Below are 27425 nucleotides of genomic sequence, written 5' to 3'. Positions count from 1 at the left end.
AAAATCACACAAAAACCATCAATAGAAATCAAATTTATTAGCCAATGGAGGGCTGGATTTGGAGTCACACACAAAATTAAAGTGGAATGTAATGTACTTAAAACAACTCAAAATGAGACTCAGTATTGTGTGTTGCCTCCACGTGCCTGTACGACGTCCCTACTGTACAGCGCCTGGGCATGCTTCTGATAAGGGGTCGGATGGTCTCCTGAGGGATCTCTTCCCAGACCTGGACTAAAGCATCCGTCAACTCCTGGACAGTCTGTGTTCCAACGTGACATTGGTGGATGGAGCAAGACATTATGTCCCAGACGTGCTCAATAGGATTCAGGTCAGGGGAACGGGAGGGCCAGTCTATAGCTTCAATGCATTCATCTTGCAGGAACTGCTGACACACTCCAGCAACATGAGGTCTGGCATTGTCCTGCATTAAGAGGAACCCAGGGCCAACCGCACCAGCATATGGTCTCACAAGGGGTCTGAGGATCTCATCTCGGTACCTAATGGCAGTCAGGCTACCTCTGGCAGAAATGCCACCCCACACCATTACTGATCCACTGCCAATCCGGTCATGCTTAAGGATGTTGCAGGCTGCAGATCACTCTCCATGGCATCTCCAGACTCTGTCATGTTTGTCACATGGACTCAGTGTGAACATGCTTTCATCTGTGAAGAGCACAGGGCGCCAGTGGCCAATTTGCCAATCCTGGTGTTTTGTGGCAAATGCCAAGCATCCTGCATGGTGTTGGACTGTGAGCACAACCCCCATCTGTGGACATCGGGCCCTCAGACCATCCTCATGGAGTCGGTTTCTAACCGTTTGTGCAGACACATGCACATTTGTGGCCTACCTGGAGGTCATTTTGCAGGGCTCTGGCAGTGCTCCTCCGGCCCCCTCCATGTCTCCTGGTGTACTGGCCTGTCCCCTGGTAGTGCCTCCAGCCTCTGGACACTACGCTGACAGACACAGCAAACCTTCTTGCCTCAGCTCGCATTGATGTGCCATCCTGGATGAACTGCAGTACCTGAGCCAATTGTGTGGGTTGTAGAGTCCGTCTCATGCTATCACGAGTGTGAAAGCACAACCAGCATTCAAAAGTGACCAAAACATCAGCCAGAAAGCATTGCTTCTGAGATGTGGTCTTTGGTCCCTACCTGCAGAACCACTCCTTTATTGAGAGTGTCTTAATAATTGCCAATAATTTACAACTGTTGTCCATTCCATTTGCACAACAGCATGTGAAATGATTGTCAATCAGTGTTGCTTCCTAAGTGGACAGTTTGTTTTTTCATAAGTTTGATTTACTATGAGTTTTATTCTATTATTTAAGTGTTCCCTTTATTTTTTGAGCAGTGTATATATATATATATATATATATATATATATATATATATATATAGTTATTACAATTGCATGTTTTGTTATTATATACATGTTTATTGACTTTGTGTGTACTGGAACAACGCAAAAAAAAAACCCAGAGAGGGAAAAAAGGCAAATTCGACATAATTTCTCACAAAACCAGAAAGATGGGCCTGACAAATTTGTAATTGACTTAATATTTGGTTGCACCCACTTTCAAATGAATAACTGCAATCAATCGCTTCCTTTAACCAACAAGCTTCTTACACCACTCAACTGGAATTTTAGACCACTCTTCTTTTGCAAACTGTTCCAGGTCTCCCATATTTGAAGGGTGCCCCCTCCCAGCAGCAATTTTAAGATCTCTCCACGGATGTTGAATGGGATTTAGATCAGGACTTGTTGCTGGCCACTTCAGAACTCTCCAGCGCTTTTTGTTTGATGTTTTCAGACTTTCAGTGCTTTGTTTCTGTCATGATCCAGACCCGGTTTTGGGTCTTGTCTCTCCTTTTCCAGTCTGGTCATTCAAGGGTTAACTTTCTCTGCCTCTTTCCCGTTCTGATATTTCCCTGCGCTGCATCCTGCAGGCAGTGCCATTTATATTTCCTTTAATGACCCAGATTTGTCCTGCTGCGTTTAGCTGACTTTGTCTGTGTCTGTGTACCCCTGTCCTACCCGTCCCATCTCTCTGTGTTCCTGTGTGTTTGGACTTCCTAGTACTTGATTCTGCTTTGGCTTTAACCTGATTCTGCCCTTCCTTCTGGTGCTTCTGCTTCAGACTGGTACTTTCTGCACTCCTCTGACTCTGTGTGTGGGCTTCCCTGTGGTAGTATGCTACTCTCTGGTATCGACCCGGCTTGTCTGACTATTCTGCTGCCACCTGGTGGTAGCCTTGCTGCAGTGCTGCTGGTCTGCTCAGAGCAGGATTCTAGCAAACTCCACTTTGCTGACATCTAATGGAGTTTGCATTACTCTGCATTTACCTGCAATGCTTCAGCGTGACATTATAACTGGCCTTACATTTTTTTCCTCTTCTATCTCTCTCTATGTATCCCCTTTGTTGATCAGATGTCTAATTTGACTCAAGTGATGCAGGTTTTGTCTGCGGAACATAGAGCCTTGGCCATTTACCATAATCAACTTCGGAGGCAACTTACTGAGATGGTTAAGTCTTTTCAGAGTTCTATGACCATGAAAAGCACTCGGACCCCATGGATGTTTTTTTACACTCTCCTGAACCTATGGTCAGGCTCCCAGATACTTTCTCTGGAGAAAAGGAGAAGTTATGTACATTCAGGGAGAGTTATAAGTTGCTTTTCTCCCTTAGATCCTGATCCTCAGGTGATGAGAGTCAATGGGTGGGGATAGTTATTTCTTTACTCTGGGAGGGTCCTCAAACTTGGGCTTTTTCTTTACATGTTACTGCCCCTGAATGTGTGTCTGTGAATAGGTTCTTTGAGGCTTTAGGACTGATTTATGAAAAACCAGACCATGTCAGGGTGGCAGAGGACACGGTCATGGGTCTCTCCCAGAGTAAACTCACAGCTCAATGGTATTGTTCTGAGTTTAAACGGTGGTCCACCAAAGTGTTCTGGAACCACTCTGCATTAAGATGTCAGTTCAGGAAAGGACTGTCGGATCATCTTAAGGACACTCTGGATCTCCATCCACCTCCCAGCTCCTTGGAGGAGACCATGACTCAGGCAATTCGTATGGATTGGAGGTTGAGGGAGAGAGGAGTAATTCAGCCACGGGTTCATTTACATCCTGCTAAATCTGAAGTGATGCCATATATGGAACCTATGGAGGCTGGGGCCACTAACCTCAAGGAGAAGGAGAAGAAGCGATGACATAAAGCATTTTTTTTATTGTGGAAGTCCTGGACATTGGAAAAAGGACTGCCCCTCTTACCCACTGACTAACAAGCTGCCGAGTCTAGGTGATTGTCAAGGAGTTTACCCAGACTCACAGGTACCTTTTTCTTCATTTCAAAAAATGTTGTTGGAAATGGAACTTTGTTGTGGGGATGGTTTCATACCCACTTCAGCTTTTGTGGATTGTGGGTCATTCATGAACTTCATTGACTCGAGCTTGGTGTCCAAGAGTAAGATACGGACAGTTAGGCTTGAAAACCCAATCCATATCATTGCCATTGCTAAGACACCGCTGGTTAAGGATATTGTTATTTTTGTCTCTGAGGAGTTTCTCCTTAAGGCCCCGTCACACTAAACGATGTCCCAGCGATCCCACCAACGATCCGACATGATGGGATCGCTGGGACATCGTTAGGCTGATCGCTGGCGAGCTGTCACATAGACAGCCCCAGCGATCAGGACCAGCGATGCTGGATGCTGGTTTCAAATGTAAACGTCGGGTATCCAGGAGCCGCGTGACTCCTGGATACCCGCTGTTTACCTTGGAAACCAGCGTACACGCTGGTTTCCAAGGTAAACATCGGGTATCTAGGAGCCGCACGATTCCTGGATACCCGACGTTTACCTTGGAAACCAGCGTGTACGCCGGTTTCCAAGGTAAACAGTGGGTATCCAGGAGCATGTGTCACAAAATCAGAGATCTCGCTAGCGAGATCGGTTAGTGTGACGGGGCCTTTAAGGTGGGTTTCTTGCATCAGGAATGAATTTCATGTTATGTTCTGGATAACCTTCGAGTGGGACTGGTGTTGGGATTTCCCTGGTTGCAAGTGCATAATCCTGTTATTGACTGGGAATCTTAAGATATTGTGAAATTGGGTCGTATTTGTTCAAATGGTTGGGTTTTTGCTGTTCTGGTATCATCCGTTAGTCTGGAAGGTATTCCAGAGTACTTGAAGGATTTTGAGAACGTGTTTTCTGAAAAAGAGGCTGAGGTCTTGCCACAACATCGCCCCTATGATTGTACAATTGATTTGATTCTGGGTGCTAAATTGCCCAAGGTCCGTTTGTGCAGTCTTTCCAGCCTAGAACGTACCGCTATGAAAGATTATATCTCAGAACGCTTACGTAAAGGTCACATCCACCCCTCTGTCTCTCCTGTGGCTGCTGGACTCGGAAACTTGAAATTCGTGAGGCTCAATCTCTTTCTCCTCTGTCATTTCCCTATAACAAGCTCTTTGTCCCAGTTCAGTATCGATTGAGGGTGCTTTGGGAGTTCCACGAGTCTGCTCTCAGTTGACGCCCTGGAGTCGTGGCCACCCAGAGAGCTATTGCTAGACTGTTTTGGTGGTCCTCCATGTCTTCTGACATCGCCGTGTTTGTGTCTGCTTGTGATACATGTGCTTCTGCTAAAGTCCCCAATAACCGGCCGACTGGGGAATTAGTGCCTTGGCCAATTGCGGATACACCTTGGACTCACTTGTCCATGGATTTTATCACTGACCTCCCTCCTTCCAATGGCAAAACAGTTGTCTGGGTAGTGGTTGATAGATTTAGCAAACAATCACATTTTGTTCCTCTGGCAGGACGACCTATGTGGAAATACTATCTAAGTTTATTGAGCTCGTTGTGCAGTTGTATGGCGTGCCTCTGAATTTGGTGTCTGACAGGGGTGCAATTTGTGTCCAAATTTTCTAGGGCGTTTTGCAAGAGATTGGGTATTAGCTTGACCTTCTCCTCTGGCTACCATCCCGAGAACAATGGTCAGACGGAGAGCATCAATCAGTCTCTAGAACAGATTGTGCGGTTCCTTGCCACATCCAAGCAGGATGATTGGTGTTCCTCGTTGCTCATGGCTGAGTTTGCATATAATAATTGGGTTAATCAGTCCACTGGCACCTCTCCGTTTTTCTGTAACTATGGTTTTAACCCCCATTTTGATGAATTTTCCAGACTGGATTCGGAGTTTCCAGGGGCTGATCCGGTGGTTCAATGGTTGGGGGAGGTTTTGAAGTATGTCCAGAAGCACATTGGGGTGGCTTGTAATGACCTGGGGAATCAGAATGACAGGTCAGTTTTAGCATTTAATGAACATTTAATGAACATGGTAAAATAGCAAAGCAAAAAACATTTGTTGAATTGCACTTTTTTTTTCAATTTCACTGCACTTTGAATTTTTTTCCCGTTTTGCAAAACCAGTGGTGTCTTTCAAAAGTACAACTCATCTCACAAAAAGCAAACCCTCACATAACCATATTGACGGAAAAATAAAAAAAAGTTATGGCTACGGGAAGAAGGGGAGCAAAAAAAGGGAACTCAAAAAAGGAAAAAACCAAGGTGGTGAAGGAGTTAATGGTTGGCAAAATCTTCTTTTCCTGAAATTCTGAGATCTTTTATCTCCACACATACTGTTATGGATATGAATTTGATATTTTATTATGAAGATATACAAATCATGTACATTTATATTCAAGATGGACGTTTTGCTGAATATGTACTAAATCATCAGTTTTCATATGCTCTGATTCATTCCTGTTTTCAAGTTACATAAACCTTAAGCAGACTTTGAGATGATTGTATAATCCATTGAGCTTATCAAGAATTAATAATACTAAATGTACCTGTATTATGGAGCTATTATCAGTCCCCACACCTCTCATATGAACCAAAGATCCTGTGATAAAACACTCCGGGATCGCCTTTGCTGGCGATCATATCCCCCCCTTCTGCTCAGACCACTCCGGTCGAGCAATGACACCCGCCAAACAGTGCACTCGGGACAGGGCATCTGCATTTCCCATCTGTACCCCTGGGCGGTGCTCCACCATAAAAGTGTAGGCCTGCAGGGTAAGGAACCACCGGGTCACCCGGCTATTCCGTTCCTTGTTCAAGTGCATCCACTTGAGAGGGGCATGGTCAGTGATCAGCCTGAACTTTCGGCCCACCAGGTAATATTTGAGGGCTTCTAGAGCCCACTTAATGGCGAGGCACTCTTTTTCTACGACTGCATACCTTTGCTCGTGTTTATTCAGCTTCCTGCTGAGATAGAGGACTGGGTGTTCCACTCCGTCCCTCACTTGTGAGAGTACGGCCCCGATACCGGTATCAGAGGCATCCGTTTGTACCACAAACTCGCTGCGGAAGTCCAGAGTCACCAGTACGGGCTGAGAGCAAAGTGCCCGTTTTAGGCTATGGAAGGCTTCTTCAGCCGCTAAACTCCATTTAATCATGACGGAGTCTTTCCCTTTTGTAAGATCCATCAGGGGGGTAGCGATGGCTGCAAAATTGGGTATGAACCGGCGATAATGCCGGCGATCCCCAGGAAGGCTTGCACCTGCTTCTTGTTGACAGGTTGTGGCCAGTCCTGAACCTCCTGAATCTTATCAACCTGGGGTTTAACAACACCCCTCCCAATTACATACCCCAAATACCGGGCTTCTTCTAGCCCGATGTGATATTTCCTGGGGTTCGTGGTTAGACCTGCCTCCCACAGGTCGTCAATCACAGCTTGTACTTTCTGGAGATGAGTCTCCCAGTCCAAGCTGTAAATGACAATGTCATCCAAATAGGCCGACGCGTACCACCTATGTGGCCTCAGGACTCGATCCATCAGTCTCTGGAAGGTCGCCGGTGCCCCGTGCAGTCCAAATGGCATATACACATACTGAAATAAACCTTCCGGCGTAGCAAATGCCGTCTTTTCTCTGGCAGCCTCAGCCAGAGGAATCTGCCAATACCCCTTGGTTAGATCTAGGGTCGTAATATACCGGGCTTTTCCTAACCGATCTATTAACTCGTCGACCCGGGGCATAGGATAGGCATCGAATTTTGAGACCGCATTCAGTTTCCTGAAGTCATTGCAGAACCGGATGGTGCCGTCCGGTTTAGGAATTAGCACAATCGGGCTGGACCACGCACTATGCGATTCCTCAATGACTCCTAACTCTAACATTGCCTTCACTTCTCGGGAAACTGCTTCACGGCGCGCTTCCGGGATTCGGTAGGGCTTTACGTGAACTGTGACACCAGGTTCCGTTACGATGTCATGTTTTATTAGCGTAGTCTGCCCGGGTTTTTCTGAGAAAAACTTTTGGTTGTAAAGTAGAAACTGCCTGACCTCAGTCTTTTGCCGCTCCGAGAGAGTCTCTGCAACCCGTACCTCCGGTACGGTATGCAAGCAGACAGGACGGGCCATCTCCGCTGACAAGGCAGACCGATCCTTCCAGGGCTTTATCAGATTTACATGATAAATCTGTTCAGGTTTCCGTTTACCTGCCTGGTATACTTTGTAGTTTACTTCACCAACTCTTTCCTTGATCTCAAAGGGGCCCTGCCACTTTGCCAGGAACTTACTGTCCACCGTGGGGACCAGGATCAACACCCTATCTCCGGATGCAAACGTACGGATCTTGGCGCCCCTATCATGGATTCTTTTTTGGGCTCCTTGAGCCTGTATCATGTGTTCTTTGACGATAGGCATAACAGCCGCAATACGGTCCTGCATTTGTGTGACGTGATCTATCACTGTTTTAAACGGAGTGACCTGACCATCCCAGGTTTCCTTTGCAACGTCTAACAGTCCGTGAGGACGTCGGGCGTACAATAACTCGAAAGGCGAGAATCCCGTGGAAGACTGGGGTACTTTCCTGATGGCAAAAAGCAAATACGGAAGTAAATAGTCCCAGTTCTTCCCATCCTTGTCTATCACCTTTCTCAGCATCTGCTTCAGAGTTTTATTGAACCGTTCGACCAACCCGTCTGTTTGAGGGTGATACACGGATGTGCGTAACGGTTCGATTTGTAACAATCGGCAGAGCTCCTTCATTACCCTGGACATAAAGCGGGTCCCCTGGTCGGTGAGTATCTGTTTTGGTATACCGACCCGACTAAACACATGCACCAGTTCCTTGGCAATCGTCTTGGTGGCCGTGTTACGCAAAGGGATGGCCTCCGGGTAACGAGTGGCATAATCCAAGATGACCAGGATATGTTGGTGTCCACGTGCAGACCGTGGAAGGGGCCCAACTAAATCCATCCCAATCCTCTCAAACGGGACTTCAATAATAGGTAGGGGTACCAAAGGGCTACAGAACCGGGGCTTAGGTGCAGAGGCTTGGCAGACAGGACAAGACTCACAATATACACGGATATCGTGATGCATGCCTGGCCAAACAAAACAGTGTAATATCCTTTCGGTGGTTTTCTGGACTCCCAGGTGACCTCCCATCACATGTCCGTGGGCCAGGTCCAGCACCTGCCGCCGGTAGGGTTTTGGCACGACTAATAGTTGCACCGTATCTTCGCCCTTTTTCTCTATCTGATAGAGTAAATCATTCTCCAGAACCATGTAAGGATATGCCAGCCTAGAGCCAGGTTCTACGGGTACCCCATTTATCACTTTTACATTTGTCCTAGCCTGAGAAAGGGTAGGATCCTTTATTTGCTCGCTTTGGAAGTCATCTTTCTGAACTTCTAAATCCGGCAAACGGGGAGGTGGACGGCTGTCAGCCTCCTCCACTTCCCCGGTCTCCTCCGTATCACCCGCCATGACTGAAAACGGGAACTGCAGGTCATTTCCCGCAGACTCTTCCCCCGAGTCTTCCGGGGAGACCTCTTCCAGGGGTTCGGGACCCACACGCTCCCTGGGAGAAGAATCATGTACACTATTACCCGAGGGCATCAACTGATTCTCCCACAATTGCCAGAAGTGGGGAAAATCCCGGCCCAGGATAACATCATGGAATAACGCCGGGACGAGTCCCACTTTATGTTGCACAGACCCATAGGAAGTAGTAATGCATATGACCGTGGTGAGGTACGAACAGGTGTCTCTATGCACACACGTTACAGAAAATTTGTCTGATGGTCCAGTCGGGGCTGACACCAGACTGGCCTTCACCAGAGTCACCACACTTCCCGAGTCTAACAATGCCACCACATTTTTGCCATCAACAGTTAAATCACACAAGTGTTTTTCCACATCCTTTTGATCGGCATTCACACTCACTACCAGTGCAACCATAGACATGCGGTTTTTAGAGTCTGTGACGTTGCACTGCATGGGTTCAGTAGTGACCGGACAGTTCGCAGCAATATGTCCCATCTCTTGGCAGCGGAAACACCTAACGGGCCCCTTGCTTAGACCATAGTTTGTTACTCTCGGCCTCGCAGTGCGGGCAGTCCCGTTTTCCTCCCCCACTGTCTTAGGGATTTTTCCATCTCCCCTACTCCCTGGAACAGTCTTACCGGTTCCACGGGGAGACGATGAAGAACGAGGTGGGGTAGCGTCGTCTCGGAGTCCTTCCGCCACGGAGTAACGTTCAACCAGATCCACCAGTTGATCTGCCGTCGTAGGATTTCCATGGCTTACCCACTTCCTCAGAGCTGGCGGTAGAGCTCTCAGGTACTTGTCCATGACGACTCTCTGGATTATCTCTGGCGCTGTCAGCATCTCGGGTTGTAGCCACTTCTTCGTCACGTGGATCAGGTCGAACATCTGTGACCGCGGTGGTTTATCCGGCTGATAAGTCCATTGATGCACTCTCTGTGCACGGACAGCGGTCGTCACTCCCAGCCGGGCCAAGATCTCGGCTTTCAGTTTGTCAAAGTCCTGCGCGGCTTCAGGCTCTAAGTCATAATAAGCCTTTTGGGCCTCACCGGAAAGAAACGGGGCAATCAGGCCGGCCCATCGTGCCTTCGGCCATTTTTCTCGCACCACCGTCCGTTCAAACGTGGTCAGGTATGCCTCAACGTCATCTTCGGTCGTCATCTTCTGCCAGTACCGACTCACGTGAATCACTCTCGACTCGGCTTCCAGGTTAAGCTCAGGTAAGCTTGCCAAGCGCTGCGCCACCTGCTGGAGAAGCGAACGATCGGTAACTGTCATGTCCACCAACTCCTTCAGCTTGGCCATCATCACCCGATTAGCTTCTTCCTGGACGGCGGTGGACTGTACCAGCGCTTTCACCACGTCCTCCATGCTCATGCTTGCAACGTGATGCCTGCGTTCTCCACCACAATGTGATAAAACACTCCGGGATCGCCTTTGCTGGGGTCAAAGGTCACGTGCATTCAGCATGAAACTCAGGCGCAGAGCTGGGTTTCGGGTATAACTGACCCTGGGTCAGGTTTATTAACAGTGAAAGCAATGCAAAAGGAAATAAAACATAAAACAAATCCTTGCCTGTCCGGCACTAACTAAACAATGGACAACCTAACTACCAACTGGCGGGCTTCGCCCGTCCAGCCAAACCACAGTTGCAGTGGGCACTGCTTCCACTCACGTGTGTCTCTCACACAGACAGGCTCTCTGTGTTCCCAGGCTGAGACACTCACACAACCACCTTGCATCCTTTTATATCCACCTCCCATTATTCATTAGTAAGCAGGTGCGATACTGACCAGACTAGGCCACATAGGAAAGGAATCTGGGCGAGATATACCTGCCCTCATCCACTATTCCCACATGATTCTCACAATCCTTATAACATAATGATCCTTATAGCAATAAAGATAAAGACATGTGACATGTGGGTGACAGGAATCAGCAATGACTAGCAATAATCTATATACACTGCGTGCAGAATTATTAGGCAAGTTGTATTTGAGAGGATTCTTTTTATTATTGAACAACAACTATGTTCTCAATCAACCGAAAAGACTCATAAATATCAAAGCTTAATATTTTTGGAAGTTGGAGTGTTTTTTTTTTAGATTTGGCTTTCTTAGGAGGATATCTGTTTTTTCAGGTAACTATTACAGTGCAGAATTATTAGGCAACTTAATAAAAACCAAAAATATACCCATCTCACTTGTTTATTTTCACCAGGTAAACCAATATAACAACACAACATTTAGAAATAAACATTTCTGACATTCAAAAACAAAACAAAAAAAATCAGTAACCAATATAGCCACCTTTCTTTATGATGACACTCAAAAGCCTTCCATCCATAGATTCTGTCAGTTGCTTGATCTGTTTACGATCAACATTGCGTGCCGCAGCCACCACAGCCTCCCAGACACTGTTCCAAGAGATGTACTGTTTTCCCTCCCTGTAGATCTCATATTTTATGAGGGACCACAGGTTCTCTATGGAGTTCAGATCAGGTGAACAAGAGGGCCATGTCATTATTTTTTCTTCTTTTAGACATTTACTGGCCAGCCACGCTGTGGAGTATTTGGATGCATGTGATGGAGCATTGTCCTGCATGAAAATAATGTTTTTCTTGAATGATACCGACTTCTTCCTGTACTACTGCTTGAAGAAGGTGTCTTCCAGAAACTGGCAGTAGGTCTGGGAGTTGAGCCTCACTCCATCCTCAACCCGAAAAGGTCCCACAAGTTCATCTTTGATGATACCAGCCCATACCAGTACCCCACCTCCACCTTGCTGGCATCTGAGTCAGAGTGGAGCTCTCTGCCCTTTACTGATCCAGCCTCAGGCCCATCCATCTGGCCCATCAAGAGTCACTCTCATTTCATCAGTCCATAAAACCTTAGAAAAATCAGTCTTAAGATATTTCTTGGCCCAGTCTTGACGTTTTATCTTATGTTTCTTGTTCAAAGGTGGTCATTTTTCAGCCTTCCTTACCTTGGTCATGTCCCTGAGTGTGGCACACCTTGTGCTTTTTGATACTCCAGTAACATTGCAGCTCTGAAATATGGCAAAACTGGTGGCAAATGGCATCTTGGCAGCTTGACGCTTGATTTTCCTCAATTCATGGGGAGTTTTTTTGCGCCTTTTTTATCAACACGCTTCTTGCGACCCTGTTGTATATTTGCGATAAAACACTTGATTGTCCAAAAGTTTGGCAAGTTCAAGACTGCTGCATCCCTCTGCAAGACATTGCACAATTTTTTACTTTTCAGAGTCCGTCAAATCTTTCTTCTGACCCATTTTGCCAATGGAAAGGAAGTTGCCTAATAATTAAGCACACCTTATATAGGGTGTTGATGTCATTAGACCACACCCCTCCTCATTACAGAGATGCAAATCACCTGATTTACATAATTGGCAGTTGGCTTTCAAGCCTATACAGCTTGCAGTAGGACAACATGTATAAAAAGGATGATGTGATCAAACTACTCATTTGCCTAATAATTCTGCACACAGTGTATATAAAAGTGAATGTATGTATGCATGTATGTGTGTATCACCAACCAATCATGAAGCATCTTTCATTTCACCAGAGCTGTTAAAAAGAAGCTGAGCTGTGATTGGTTGCAATGAGCAACAGTTTTCCTTACAACCAATCACTAAGCAAAGATGCTGAGCTGTGATTGGTTGCTATGAGCAAAAGTTTTCTCACTCCATGATAACACCTCAGCAGACACTGCCATGGTGGGAGAAATCTAGCATCCCCAGGAACATAAGCTCCCAGCCATTGTCTGCCCCCCAGAAAGGAGCAGAGAGCACATGACAGAAATGAATCCCCCTCTCCTTCCCATAAACCCATCACACATCCTCCATCCCATAGGCACATCTTCCCTCTTAAAAGGATCATTGGTATAGAAGTCAGGGCAAATCCTTCCAGCACTTTGGTTTTGACCCCAGGCCTCTCTTAAAGGGATCCCCGGTATGGAAGTTAGGATGTGGGATATTAGGGGTAGTAGTTCGATGACTCTGGCTGACAGGATGATATGGGATATTAGGGTTATTAGTCCAGTGGCTCTGACGGGATGATGTGGGATATTAGTGGTAGTTGTCTGTTGGTTCTGGCTGATGGGATGATGTGGGATATTAGGGTTAGTATTCCGGTGGCTCTGGATGACAGGATGATATGGGATATTAGGGGTAGTAGTCCAATGGCTCTGACGGGATGATGTGGCATATTAGGGGTAGTAGTCCGGTGGCTCTGACGGGATGATGTGGGATATTAGGGGTAGTAGTCCGGCGGCTGTGACGGGATGATGTGGAATATTAGGTGTAGTAGTCCGGTGGCTATGACGGGATGATGTGGGATATTAGTGGCAGTTGTCCTGTGGCTCTGGCTGACGCGATGATGTGGGATATTAGGGGTAGTAGTCCAGTGGCTCTGGCTGACGGCATGATGTGGGATATTAGGGGGAGTAGTCTGGTGGCTCTGGCTGATGGGATGATGTGAGATATTAGTGGTAGTAGTAGGCAGCTGTGATGGGATGATCTGGGATATTAGGGGTAGTAGTCCGGAGGCTCTGACGGGATGATGTGGGATATTAGGGGTAGTTGTCTGGTGTCTGTGACGGGATGATGTGGGATATTAGTGGCAGTTGTCCGGTGGCTCTGGCTGATGCGATGATGTGGAATATTAGGTGTAGTAGTCCGGTGGCTATGACGGGATGATGTGGGATATTAGTGGCAGTTGTCCTGTGGCTCTGGCTGACGCGATGATGTGGGATATTAGGGGTAGTAGTCCAGTGGCTCTGGCTGACGGCATGATGTGGGATATTGGGGGAGTAGTCTGGTGGCTCTGGCTGATGGGATGATGTGAGATATTAGTGGTAGTAGTAGGCACCTGTGATGGGATGATCTGGGATATTAGGGGTAGTAGTCCGGAGGCTCTGACGGGATGATGTGGGATATTAGGGGTAGTTGTCTGGTGTCTGTGACGGGATGATGTGGGATATTAGGGGTAGTAGTCCGGCGGCTGTGACGGGATGATGTGGGATATTAGGGGTATTAGTCCGGTGGCTCTGACAGGATGATGTGGGATATTAGGGGTATTAGTCCGGCGGCTGTGATGGGATGATGTGGGGTATTAGTGGTAGTAGTCCGGTGGTTCTGGCTGACGGGATGATGTGGGATATTAGGGGTAGTAGTCCAATGGCTCTTGCTGATGGGATGATATGGGATATTAGGGGTAGTAGTCCGGTGGCTCTGGCTGACGGGATAATGTGGGATATTAGGGGTAGTAGTCCAGTGGCTCTGGCTGACGGGACGATGTGGGATATAGTGAGTGTGGCTATGCAAAGTGGGCGGGGCTATACACTCAGCTTTATATATATATAATCATTATAATTTGTTATATCTAACCGTAGTTAGTTATTAGATAAAAGGCAATGAGGTAATGTGTGGAAACCACCTAATTTTTTTCTATAAATACTGTGCTTTTAATCAATAAATTCAGAAATCATTTGAGACACAACTCCTTGCATTTGTGCTCTGATTTCTCCAGCCATAAACCTCTCATATACATTTTTGCTGCAGACCATTAAGATAATAATTCACGCATCTCGTGTGCTCTAACAATACTTTTGTTCATTGTGGCTAAAGAGTTCTATTTTAACCTCATCAGGCCATAGGACTTGTTTCCAAAATGCATCAGGATTGCTTACATGTTCTTTTGCATACTTCTGAATTTTCTGGTGAGGATGCAGTCAAAGTTTTCTTTTGATGACTCTTCCATCAATGCCATACTGTATTTGTGCAGGTGTCTCTGAAGAGTAGAACAATGTACCACAACTCCAGAGTCTGCTAAATCTTCCTGAAGGTCTTTTGTAGTCAAGCAGGGGTTCTGATTTACCTCTCTAGCAATCCTACGAGCAGCTCTCACTGAAATTTCGCTTGATCTTCCAGACCTTGACTTAACTTCCATTATCCTTTTACTGCCATTTCTTAATTACATTTCAAACTGAGAAAATGACAACTTGAAAATGCTGTGTTATCTTCTTATAGCCTTCTCTTGCTTTGTGGGTAGCCACCATTTTCATTGTCTAACATTGTCATTGACATTGTCATTTTCATTGTTTAACATTGAGTGTTAAACTGCTTACAAGAAGGCATGGCTGCTGTATTTTGGAACAAGGTTAGAGAAGGCTGGCTTTTTATAAAGCTGTGAAATTTACATCACTTGGCCTTTCCTAACAATGACAGTAAACAAGCCATAACCCTCACTGGCTAATTAAGGTCTAAAACCTTGGACAAAGTTATTTGAGCACATAAATCTCCAAGGGTACTCAAACTTTTGCATCTGCCCTTTTTCCTTTTTGCAATTTTTAAAATGTAATAGATGCCATTTTTTTACTAAAATACAAAGGAGATGTGTCCTCTTTAGCATTAAGCCTTTTAGAGATAATTTCATCTTTATCTTGCTTAACTGTTTACAATAGCAGTTATTTTGATCAGGGGTGCGCAAACTTTTACACGCCACTGTATATATATATATAGCAGAGGATCACAGCATGTATTTGCATCTTTTTGTTGGCATGACTGATACTAGAAGGGAGCACTCCCCTGTTCTTTGACTAAATAGAGACAGATATCATGGGGTGGGCAGCTAGGAACAACCTTCTGCAGGCCACGCCTTCACCATGCCCCCTATTATTGGACTGAATAGAGACAGATATCAGGGGTGAGCCAGCTAGGAACAGCCTGCAACAGACCAAGCCTCCTGCTATTATCAGGAAACTGGCTGCTCCTCACAGCAGGGAGCTGCATACTGGTGTGTGACATATTGTTCCAGTCGAGAGGGGGGAGCATTGAGGAGCAGCTGCTGGTACATGGAATTACAAGGGTTATAAAGATAACTATGGTGTACTTGGCATCTCATCTTTGCAGTGTATGAGTGCCTGAACAGTGCAATGTTTTTATCTCCCCAGAGTACAACTTTAATTTGTCCAATTACTTTTGCGCCCCTGACATGAGGAGGCTTTGTAACACAAATGGTTGCAATTCCTAAACGTTTCACAAAATATTTTTGTTCAACCCCTTTAATTAAACCTGAAAGTCTAACACTTCAATTGTATCTCAGTTGTTTCATTTTAAAATAGTGACATGCAGAGTACAAATCACGAAGATTCTGCTACTGTCCAAACATTTCTGGACCAAACTGTATATGTATATATGCATACACTGACTATTCATATGTGTGTATATATTGTATATCAGAGATGAGCAAAAAGATTCAAACTACCTTGGTCTGGTGTTCAATTTTGTTCTCCATTGCAGCCGGACTAGGGCTGTGTTCAATGAAGTGTTGCAGGAAAACATTAGTTAATCAGTGATGCTTAGATAATCTCTGTGGTTACAACCAGTTTTTAGGCACATGTGCAAGTGTCACAAATATATGTATTCCAAATGACAGACTTGCCATATCGTTCAATTTATTTTCCCAAAAAACTCATGGCAGGTACAGGTCCATTACATAACTCAGGTTTCCATTTACAGATGAGATCCTTGCCTAAATATGGGCATACTTTTATTACAATGTCATTTTTATTGTGCACAAATATGATGATTGTGCTTTTTTTTAAATTAAACTTAATTTTATTGTTATGGTTCATTTTCCAGCAGTCGTGAGTTGCCAAGCAAGAAGTCGAACTGAAGAGAGAGTAGAAATATTGCTGACTGGTGTTGTTCCCGGTCAGACTGCTATGCCAGTGTCGAGTCAAGAAATTAAGTCTATGGAAAGGGCGCCACTTGTACAAGAGGAAGTTCAAGTTAGCAACGGTTAGTTCATAATGCTTACCGTTATTTCCTACAGTATGTATCAAAAGCTGAGGTCAAAATTATACATTTTATATTACCAGGCTATAACTACTTATGTCTCCGCAAACAGCAGGACTTCTGCAAAACATTCAGAATAAAGTACTTACTCACTGAATATTACAACAGGAATGGATTTACAGTAGTCTTCTAAAAAGAACACATGAGAATATCACATCTCACAAAATGCATTTACTTTAAGTAGATTTATGAGGTTAGAAAAAGAAGACTGGTTTCCTGCAGAACCAATTTTGTCCATAGATTGTGGCCCTATAAATAGGAATGAAATTTAGAAATGAATGCTACAAGTAAATAGAAGATAGTTTTGTCCCAAATATTTGTCTAACTTCTGGATTTTCGGCATGTTTCTGAAACGGTTTTATAGAAAACTTGCAGGTAACACACGGATCTATTGATCTGTTTCATTTTCCGTTTGAGACTGAATGAGCGGGAAAAACTTATCAAAGAGGTCAGAGGTCAACAATATTTATCTGTAATATAATTGGCCTTGGTGTCTCACAAAGGAAAATATATTGTGCGTGTATGTGTTCTAATATTGTGTTGAAATTCGGCAATGACAAGCAAGATTAGACGGACTCTGCCGATTTTGGTAATCACAAAGTATGGAATCAATATAAAATCATCTTTATATGTATGTCTGTACAGCTCATTTCAGAGCTGATCTAACCCCTTCTTCTGGTTTCTGAAATGAGTTTTATAGCCATACAATATAGATGATTGTATATCAATCATGGATCTGGGGTGATTGCCAGAATCATGAGCACACCCATCTGACCCTAACAATTATTACTGGAACTCAGCACTTTATTGGATTTCTTGGTCTGGTCTCACACCAGAGACTGGTTGACAGGTTGAAGGGGGAAGCTGAGAGGAGTGAAGATATACTCACATGATGATGTATAGATTTGGACTGAGGTACCAATGACCTCACCAGTAACATTGACTCTGGAGGCCCACTGTGCAAGTAATACATTACTCTCATTCACAAATTTACCTGTGTTTGCATATATTAGTGAACTGGGTGATTTTTAAATGAATGATGAGATGCTGCTTTTTCTGTAAATACTTAATAAAGTCTATTTGTGCCAACTGCTCATGTAGGAAGTTGGGCTGGCCCACCAGGGATTCTACTGTTCCCCTGTGGTCCAGTCTGTGCCTGACTATGCACAATTCAGTCAGGTGAGCATATAACCTATTAAGCTGGTTCATTTATATTGTTAGTTATCACACCATGAAGTTCTCTCTATGTTTATAAACCAAGCGTGTTCTGCACAGCAAAATATGTGGTACTATAAAGACAATGGAAGCAATCATAATTATTCAGGTTGCTAATAGAGAGACACAATGTTCCTTAGCACTGTACAGAGGTTGTCCTCAATTACATCAGTCTAAATCCCCAAAGGGCTCATGCTCCAGACATGAGGACAACTGCCAAGAAACACTATTGTGTTACAACATGTATGTTGTCTTTGGTTGGTTTCACATCAAGGACCTCAGCAAAAGAAAATGTTTTTAAAAGTTTTCTTCAGCTGGAGTTCTGCTTCCGTTAAATATTCAGAAACTTTTTTTTCTGCTTGTTCACCCATATTAAAATAAATGTAAACTTGAAATCCTGTTAGCATTATAAAATGTGCACAAGAAATGTTCAAATATTCTATTTTGAAATGTGATGAAATGCAGTCTCTTCGTTTTTCGCCTGCAGAATTGTTCTGCTGTTGCTTTGATTCATACTTCAGTGTCTTCACAAACAATGACAACTCTGTGGGGTTATTAATTAGTGCCCTTTGGTGCAAATATAAGTGCTGTTACTTAGTCGTGTCTACTATGTCACTTTAATGTACATCTTCATAGCAAGTGTCTATTGCATTCTTGACTTCAATTAATTACCAACAGAACAGCTTGAGGTACAGTAGTGAGAATAAAATTATATTTAATTCTTCCGCAGCATGGTATTTTATTTAAACAAGCGTCCTTGGGTATTCCTGCACAGAGAGAGAAATAATCTTGCCGTTGGTATCGGAGTCTATTTATGCCGCCGCAATAAAACTTGTTTACGAATTCTAGTGTTTGGATGAAAAGGCAGGTATTGATTGGAACATGACATTCTTCCAGTCTAAGTGACTAATAATGAAATACTCTGCCACTTACGAGTCCAGAATCATTTAAAATGATGACAGATTCCATAATGTAGTTGGTGGCATTATAATACTTCTAGTCATATATAAATGTGATGCTTGTCATAAAATCATCTGTCGTGCAGTCATACTTTGTTAGCCACCAGTTTAAACATGCCTGAAAAAATGTACCGCACCATATGGGACTGTCGTCTTAAAATCACATATGTGTCTTTTGTGTTATGTGGCAATTTTCCAGTTCATAAATAGGGTGGAATAATTGCAAAGTAGAAAAATGTAAACAGGCACATCTGTAATCCAGTATTTTAGCCACTTAGCCAAGAATAAACCCCAGAGATGCTCAATAATATCCAGCATGTCAGGCAACATTGGTTGAATAAACATAGTCAACATAATTAAACTGGAAGAATTATGGAAAATTATTAAGCAGGTAAAACCTGAGAGCAGCCAAGACATCTTTTACAATGCAGTAATGTTTATGGTTGATTGGTTTTAGTAGGACTGAAAATGTAATTCTATGTTGTTAATAATGCAGTTGGAAAACAGTTATGTTGGGTAAACAGATACAATTGTGTGTCCTGTCAAAAAGAATTTATTCCTGGCATTGCATGTCCAATTACTAGAATATTGGAGGGATAGTGCTAATAAAATTCAGTAACATATAACTACAGTACAGTTATCCATCAGGAACATGATTATCTAGGTGTCAAAATTATTTGACTTCTAGAACAATTGCATTTTATAACTTATTAGTGATACATTAGCTCATAACTTAAAATATACATGTATTGCAATCACAGTACCCTTTCCGGTGTCATTATGACAAATCATCTTTTAGTGCCCAAACACACATATCAAAACAGCGTGGTAGGTAATATCCTGTCATGCAAATAAGACCAGCCTAGATGTATCCTAGGGCAGACAAAAGGACCAGGTTCCAACCAGCAGACACCAGTTTAGGGAAGCTTTTAAATGTAATTACCAGCTTAGGAGAGAGGAAGGCCACACCCCGGCCTGCACAGAAAGTAAAAATACAAAGGAAAAAAACCACAAAAATTGAACTTGATTTAAGTTGGTACACATGCAGTACATAAATGCATGTTCACTTTGACCATAAAGCTTTTGTCTGCCCTTATTCACATACTGAGGTCATCTTTGACACATGGTAAGGTTTTTAATATTAGATAGTGTAGGACCGCCCCGATCAGAGTCACCTTGTCGATGGTGGGATGGCTTTTATGCTATTTTTGATCAAATACAGTATTACTAAGAACTCTGTGCTATTTAGAAGCACTTTTGCTTTTTACTTATTCAGTTACATCAGGGTTTTTGCTCATTTTGTTTCTTGTAGGTTTTGTATGTTTTATGGCCAATGTGAACATGCGTTTATGTGCTTCATATATACCAACTCAAGCCAATCTCAATTTTTGTGTTGCTAAGTATCGCCTTTTTTGTCATTTTTTTCCCATTTTTGCACATTTATTCTTGTTATAACTAACACAATATTTCTATGTGACATGGAAATATTTGGTACATATTATAGCATTGAGATTGCTAACTTACATTAATTATTTTAGTATGATAATTAAAAGTGATTGTTTTCTCTGAGATTTGTTAAAATACAAGTTAGACCTTATTCTCACATTAGCATTTTGGTTGGAATTTCATCAGTATTTGTTAATAAAAAACAGAATTGGTATCAAAACACAGAATAGGTGTAAATCTATCACTTATAGATTTCCAATATGAATTGTCCACTCGTGATATTAGTTCATAATTACTGATGCAAAATACTGATCAAATACTAATGTGTTAATTAAGCCTTATAGTTAATCTATTTCCATAAACTTTTATTTAAGCTTGTTCAAAAGTTTGTATAAACCAGCCCTCTCACCTCTGAAGGGTAGACTAAACTCGGTGCATAAAGCAGCATATATCAATGCACAAACTGCCTTTGTGCCGTGGTTAGAAAATTTAAATGAGGAAAGTGATATGCGGTAATTTGTTCGAGGTAGATATAGAGAGCTAAGATCAGACCTGTATGTTTGGATCCTCTGTGCGAGCATGTTTCCTTTCAGTCGATTTCAAGTAGTTGTCAGGAAAACACATAGAAGTCATCAGGATAGCCCAGGCCGGCAGTCTTTTGTCTTTTGAGTCCTTTACTCAGTGGGACCGGCCAGAACGCTGAACACTGAGAGCACCACGGACCTTGTAGCGAACAGCCTGCACTTAGGCAGTGAATGCGCAAAGACGTACTAGAAAAAATGTTATTCCTTAATCTCTTAGCAATATTTATTGTAATGTTGGATTGTGCATGTGTTAAAGTATTTTTTCATTGCTATCTTCTTCCATTCCCAACAAAGCAATGATCTTCTTCCGAACTATATAACTGCAATTCATACTTTCCAACTCATACAGCATCTTCTGGGTCAACTTGAAATTGCTTTTTCTAGAGTTTAGAAGTAGTGATGAGTGCAAGTGCTCATTACTTGATACTGCTTAGGGTAGTCAGGTATGCATCGATTATTACAGGTGCTCGATTTCCTGCTGCTGCATGTTTGGTTGCTGTAAAATAGCCACAAAGCATGCAGTGATTGCCTGAGAAATACAGACAATCTACACTTGTTTTGTGGCTGTCTAAGAGCCATGAAACATACGGCCCCAAGACCTCGAACATATCACTTGATACTCAGTGTATACCCAAGCACCCTAGGCAAACTCGAGTAACAAGCACTTGTGCTCATTACAGTATGTTTGTACAGTTAGGTCCATATATATTTGGACAGAGACATTTTTCTAATTTTGGTTCTAGACATTACCACAATGAATTTTAAACAAAACAATTCAGATGCAGTTGAAGTTCAGACTTTCAGTTTTCATTTGAGGGTATCCACATTAAAATTGGATGAAGGGTTTAGGAGTTTCAGCTCCTTAACATGTGCCACCCTGTTTTTAAAGGGACCAAAAGTAATTGGACAATTGACTCCAAGGCTATTTCGTGGGCAATCCCTTCGTTATTTCATTCTCAATTAAGCAGATAAAAGGCCTGGAGTTGATTTGAGGTGTGGTGCTTGCATTTGGAAGGTTTTGCTGTGAAGGAAACATGCGGTCAAAGGAGCTCTCCATGCAGGTGAAACAAGCCAAGCTGCAAAAACAGAAAAAACCCATCCGAGAAATTGCTACAACAATAGGAGTGGCAAAATCTACAGTTTGGTACATCCTGAGAAAGAAAGAAAGCACTGGTGAAATCATCAATGCAAAAAGACCTGGGCGCCCATGGAAGACAACAGTGGTGGATGATCGCAGAATAATCACCTTGGTGAAGAGAAACCCTTTCACAACAGCCAACCAAGTGAACAACACTCTCCAGGAGGTAGTCGTATCAATATCCAAATCTACCATAAAGAGAAGACTGCATGAAAGTAAGTACAGAGGGTTCACTGCACGGTGCAAGCCACTCATAAGCATCAAGAATAAAAAGGCTAGACTGGACTTTGCTAAAAAACATCTAAAAAAGCCAGCACAGTTCTCGAAGAACATTCTTTGGACAGATGAAACCAAGATCAAACTCTACCAGAATGATGGAAAGAGAAAAGTATGGCAAAGGTGTGGTACAGCTCATGATCCAAAGCATACTACATCATCTGTAAAACACAGCGGAGGCAGTGTGATGGCTTGGGCATGCATGGCTGCCAGTGGCACTGGGTCACTAGTGTTTATTGATGATGTGACACAGGACAGAAGCAGCCGAATGAATTCTGAGGTATTCAGAGCCATACTGTGTGCTCAGATCCAGCCAAATGCAGCCAAATTGATTGTTCGTCGTTTCATACTACAGATGGACAATGATCCAAAACATAAAGCCAAAGCAACCCAGGAGTTTATTAAAGCAAAGAAGTGGAATATTCTTGAATGGCCAAGTCAGTCACCTGATCTCAACCCAATTGAGCATGCATTTCACTTGTTAAAGACTAAACTTCAGACAGAAAGGCCCACAAACAAACAGCAACTGAAAACCACCGCAGTGAAGACCTGGTAGAGCATCAAAAAGGAGGAAACGCAGCGACTGGTGATGTCCATGAGTTCAAGACTTCAGGCAGTCATTGCTAACAAAGGGTTTTCAACCAAGTACTAGAAATGAACATTTTATTTACAATTGTTTAATCTGTCCAATTACTTTTGGTCCCTTTAAAAACAGGGTGGCACATGTTAAGGAGTTGAAACTCCTAAACCCTTCATCCAATTTTAATGTGAATACCCTCAAATGAAAGCTGAAAGTCTGAACTTCAACTGCATCTGAATTGTTTTGTTTAAAATTCATTGTGGTAATGTCTATAACCAAAATTAGATAAATGTTGTCTCTGTCCAAATATATATCTACCTAACTGTAAGTCTTAATGTGAGCTTCATTAACTTAAGTTGAGGGCAATTTCTGGTCCACACAGAAGATGGCCTGTGAGCTCGCTAGTCTAAATTGTTGTCATGTAGTTTAGAAAGAGGCACATCTAAAATTGGCAATGTTTGCCCACCTTTCCTTGCAGTAGCACTTCACCTCTGTCAGATTGTGAGGGCATCTCCTGTGCACAGCTCTTTTAAGGTCAACATGCAGATTTTTTATTGGATTGGTCAGAACTCTGGCTAGACTTTTCAAAATCTTTGATCTTCTGGCAAAGTCATTCTTTTGTTGTTTTGGAGGAATGCTTACTGTCGTTGTCTTGCTGAAATGTGAAATTCCTTTTAATCTTCAGCCTTTTAGCAGAGGCCTAAAGATTTTGTTGCAAAACTAACTGATATTTGAAACTGTTCATAATTACTTCCAACTTGACTTAAGCTCCAATTCCACCTGCAAAAGTCAGATCCAAAGTATAATGCTACCTGCAACCCGCATCACCATGGGTATGTTTTTTTTTGGTGCGCAATATTGGTTTCATGCAAAACATACCTGTTGAAATTATTGCCAAAAAGTTCAACCTTGATCTCATCAGACAATAGCAAATGTTCCCACTTGCTTTTCGAGGACTTGATTTAGGTTTTGGCTTGGATGCATCTCTTTGTAAGAAAAGGCTTCAATCCTGGCACCCTACCCCAATGATGACACATATCAAGAATACGGAAGCTTGATGTGACTTGCAGTACAAGACCAGTACTTTCTAGAAATTCCTGCAGCTTCTTTAATGTTAGTGTAGGCCTCTTGGCAGTCACCCAGCCTAATTTCTTGTCTTGCCTTTTAATCAGTTTTTGTTGGATGTTCAGTTTTATGAAATGTGGCTCTTGTGCCAATCTAAGCCTCTCCTTGGTGACTGTCTTCACAGTGTTTTATGGAAATGCCTTGGAAATTTTTTTGTACCCTTCTACTGACTGATAACTTTCAACAATGAGCTCTTTTTGCTTTGATGTAAGCCAGTTTGGCTTCCTCTAACGCCGACCCTGACTGTAAATAGGGCTTATTTTTGGAGTAGGGCTTCTATCTCAAGCAAGCTTCTAAATATTTTTGGAGTAGGTAGCTACCTACAGTTGTGTGAAACAGTGTTTGTCCCTTCCTGATTTCCTTTTCTTTTGCATGTTTGTCACACTTAAATGTTTCAGATCACCAAACAAATTTAAACATTAGACAAAGATAATGCAAGTAAACATGAAATGCAGTTTTTAAATAAAGCCCTTTATTATTAGGGGAAAAAGAAATCCAAACCATGTGTGAAAAAGTTATTCCCCCTAAACCAAATTACTGGTTGAGCCACCATTAGCAGCAGCAACTGCAATCAGTCATTTGTGATAACTGACAATTAGTCTTTTACAATGCTCTGGAAGAATTTTGGCCCACTCATCTTTGCAGAATTGTTGTAATTCAGCCACAATGGAGGGTTTCCAAGCATGAAGCGCCTTTTTAAGCTCATGCCACAGCATCTCAATCAGATTAAGGTCAGGACTTTGACTACGTCACTCCAGAGTCTTAATGTTCTTTTTAAGCATTCAGAAGTGGATTTGCTGGTGTGTTTTGGATCATTGTCCTGCTCCACAACCAAAGTGCGCTTAAGCTTGAGGTCACAAACAGATGGTCAGACATTTTCCTTCAGGATATTTTTGGAAGACAGCAGAATTCATGGTTCCATTTACCACAGCAAGTCTTCCAGGTCCTGAAGCAGCAAAACTGCCCTAGACCATCACACTACCACCACCACCATATTGTACTGTTGCTGGTATGATCCTTTTCTGAAATGCTGTGTTACTTCTATGCCAGATGTAATGGGACATACTCTTTCCACAAAGTTCAACTTTTGTTTCATCAGTCCACGAGACAAATCTCCCAAAAGTCATGGGGATCATCAAGAACGTTTACTAGCAAAACTGAGATGAGCCTCTATGATCTTATTGCTCAACGGTGGTTTCCATCTTGGAACTTTGCCATGCAGGCCATTTTTGCCCACTCTCTTTTTATGATGGAGTCATGAACTCTGACTTTAACTGAGGTAAGGGGACCTGGAGTTCTATGGATGTTGTTGTTTTGGGTTTTTTTGTGGCCTCTTGGATGAGTCATCACTGCACTCTTGGGGTAATTTTGGTCGCCGGCCACTCCTGGGAAGGTTCAACCATGCTCCATGTTTTTGCCATTTTTGGACAATGGCTCTCATTCTGGTTTGCTGGAGTTCCAAAGCTTTAAATATGGCTTTATAACCTTTTCCTGACTGATAGATCTCAATTACTTTGTTTCTCATTTGTTCAACAATTTCTTTGGATCGCAGCATTATGTCTAGTTTTTGAGAAACTTTTGGTCTACATCATTTTGTCAGGCAGGTACTATTTAAGCGTTTTCTTGAGAACAGGTGTGGCATTAATTAGGCCTGGGTGTGGCTAGGGAATTTGAACTCGGCTTCCCAAACATTTGATAAACTACAGTTAACTTGTGTTTTAAGGGGGGGCGATCATGTCCTGTAGGTTTGGATTTCTCTTTCTCTTAATAATAAAGACCTTCTTTTTAAAACTGCATTTTGTGCTTACTTGTGTTATGTTTGTCTAATATTTAAATTTGTTTGGTGATCTGAAATATTTAAGTGTGACAAGCATTCAAAAGAATAGGAAATCAGGAAGGGGCTTTTTCACATGTATAAAAGAATAATTGTGCTAACTATTAACTACCTTTCAGCTCTCTTTGACAGTGAAGAGAGGGAATCACTTTAATTTCAATTAGTAGACTGTAGTATATATTCTTTTATATAATAACAAAGTACACAATGTATTACAAATTTTACTTTTCAAGGAAGTATAAAACCTAATTTTGAAATCTCTTTATTTTACAAATTAAGGTGTTATTTTTAAAGATTTTTTTAGTTATTTTTCTTTTCTAACAATGTTTTTTTTATGGTTATTTTTTGTTATTTTTTTTGAAGAGGGAACAACATATTCTGTAGAAAAGACTTGAAATTAGAAAACATTATTGCAAGAAATATCATTATAAATCTGCCTTAGGGAACGCTTAGAACAAAGAGAAGTGCACTTTTTTAATTCTGTGTTTCTCATTTCTGTCATAAAGCAATGAACAGTCTGTACTTTCTCATATTAAACTTCGAGGTTATTTTTATTTCTTTATAACTGATATATTAAAGGAAATGTACCTTATGAATATACAGTAGATAGCATGCAAATGCTGCAAGAACAATTTAGAAATACAAGAAAAACACTGTGATCTGCAGCATCTAAAAAGGCTGAAAATATGATATTAATAAAAGCTGTATTATCCACCATTATCCTAATTTATGGCTTTTTATACTCATTTATATTATCTAACTTCTAAGCAAGACTACTCTCATACTAACCTATATGTTGAGGTCTTGATATGACAGGAGAACAATATAATAAAGAATTTATTATTCTCCACATGGTTACCAAATGTAAAATACTACTTAATGTTAGGCGTCAGGTTTCTGCGTCAGCTATGCAGGAATCCAGACTCTTACATTCTGCGGTCTCTTGCTGTTTATCTACCGCAGAGGAGATTGACTTGCAGCAAATCTCTCCAGGGGCTAAGTCCCTCTGTCCTCCTACTGAGCATGCTCATGAGACCATTTCCCATTGGAGATCGGGAGTCATGTGCTCAGGTCCTGCTCCAGATCTCATTGGTCCATCTCGGAGATCTGGAAGCTTCCGGAAGGTCCCGGCTGCTATAAAAAGCACGCATGGCCATTCCACCATGCGCTAGTATAGTCTCTAGTTGCTACTGTGTGAATGATGATGGATGTATGATTCTGGTGAATGACTCATTTGAAACCCCTTCCCTCTGATATTACGTATGTGGACAGGGACTAAGCTTAGAGTCAGCACCAGCACGCCACTACTACATCATCCACAGTTGCTAGCATCCGACATTGCGCTTGTGTACTAGCTTTGTCGTCTAGCGGCAGTGTCCTATGCCGCGCTGCAGTTGCAGCCCTCCTTGACGTCCGCAGTTGCAATGTCGCACGCACGGTAGGTCTAGATGGACGCAGTTCCGCTGTCTTTGGCTCTGCTCCTGTGACCAGATACCGTGTGTGCATTTACTCTGAGTACTGTGACTCCAACAGGCTCATCCTTATTGT

General features: G+C 42.7%; 1 protein-coding gene across 1 annotated transcript in view; it reads left to right on the top strand.

Moving 5' to 3' along the window:
• CFAP47 (cilia and flagella associated protein 47) overlaps positions 1-27425 on the top strand; it is a 926770-nt gene that overhangs the window by 831495 nt on the left and 67850 nt on the right. Inside the window, exon 61 of the mRNA XM_073550693.1 lies at positions 16505-16663. Coding sequence (XP_073406794.1) covers positions 16505-16663 — 159 coding nt within the window. The remainder of the gene's footprint in view (positions 1-16504; positions 16664-27425) is intronic.

This window comes from Dendrobates tinctorius, unplaced genomic scaffold (genome assembly GCF_039654945.1).
Source record: "Dendrobates tinctorius isolate UK_male_01 unplaced genomic scaffold, ASM3965494v1 ptg000166l, whole genome shotgun sequence".
Classification (NCBI taxonomy): domain Eukaryota; kingdom Metazoa; phylum Chordata; class Amphibia; order Anura; family Dendrobatidae; genus Dendrobates; species Dendrobates tinctorius.
Note: the sequence above shows the minus strand (reverse complement) of the source record. Positions and strands in the feature narration are given on the sequence as shown.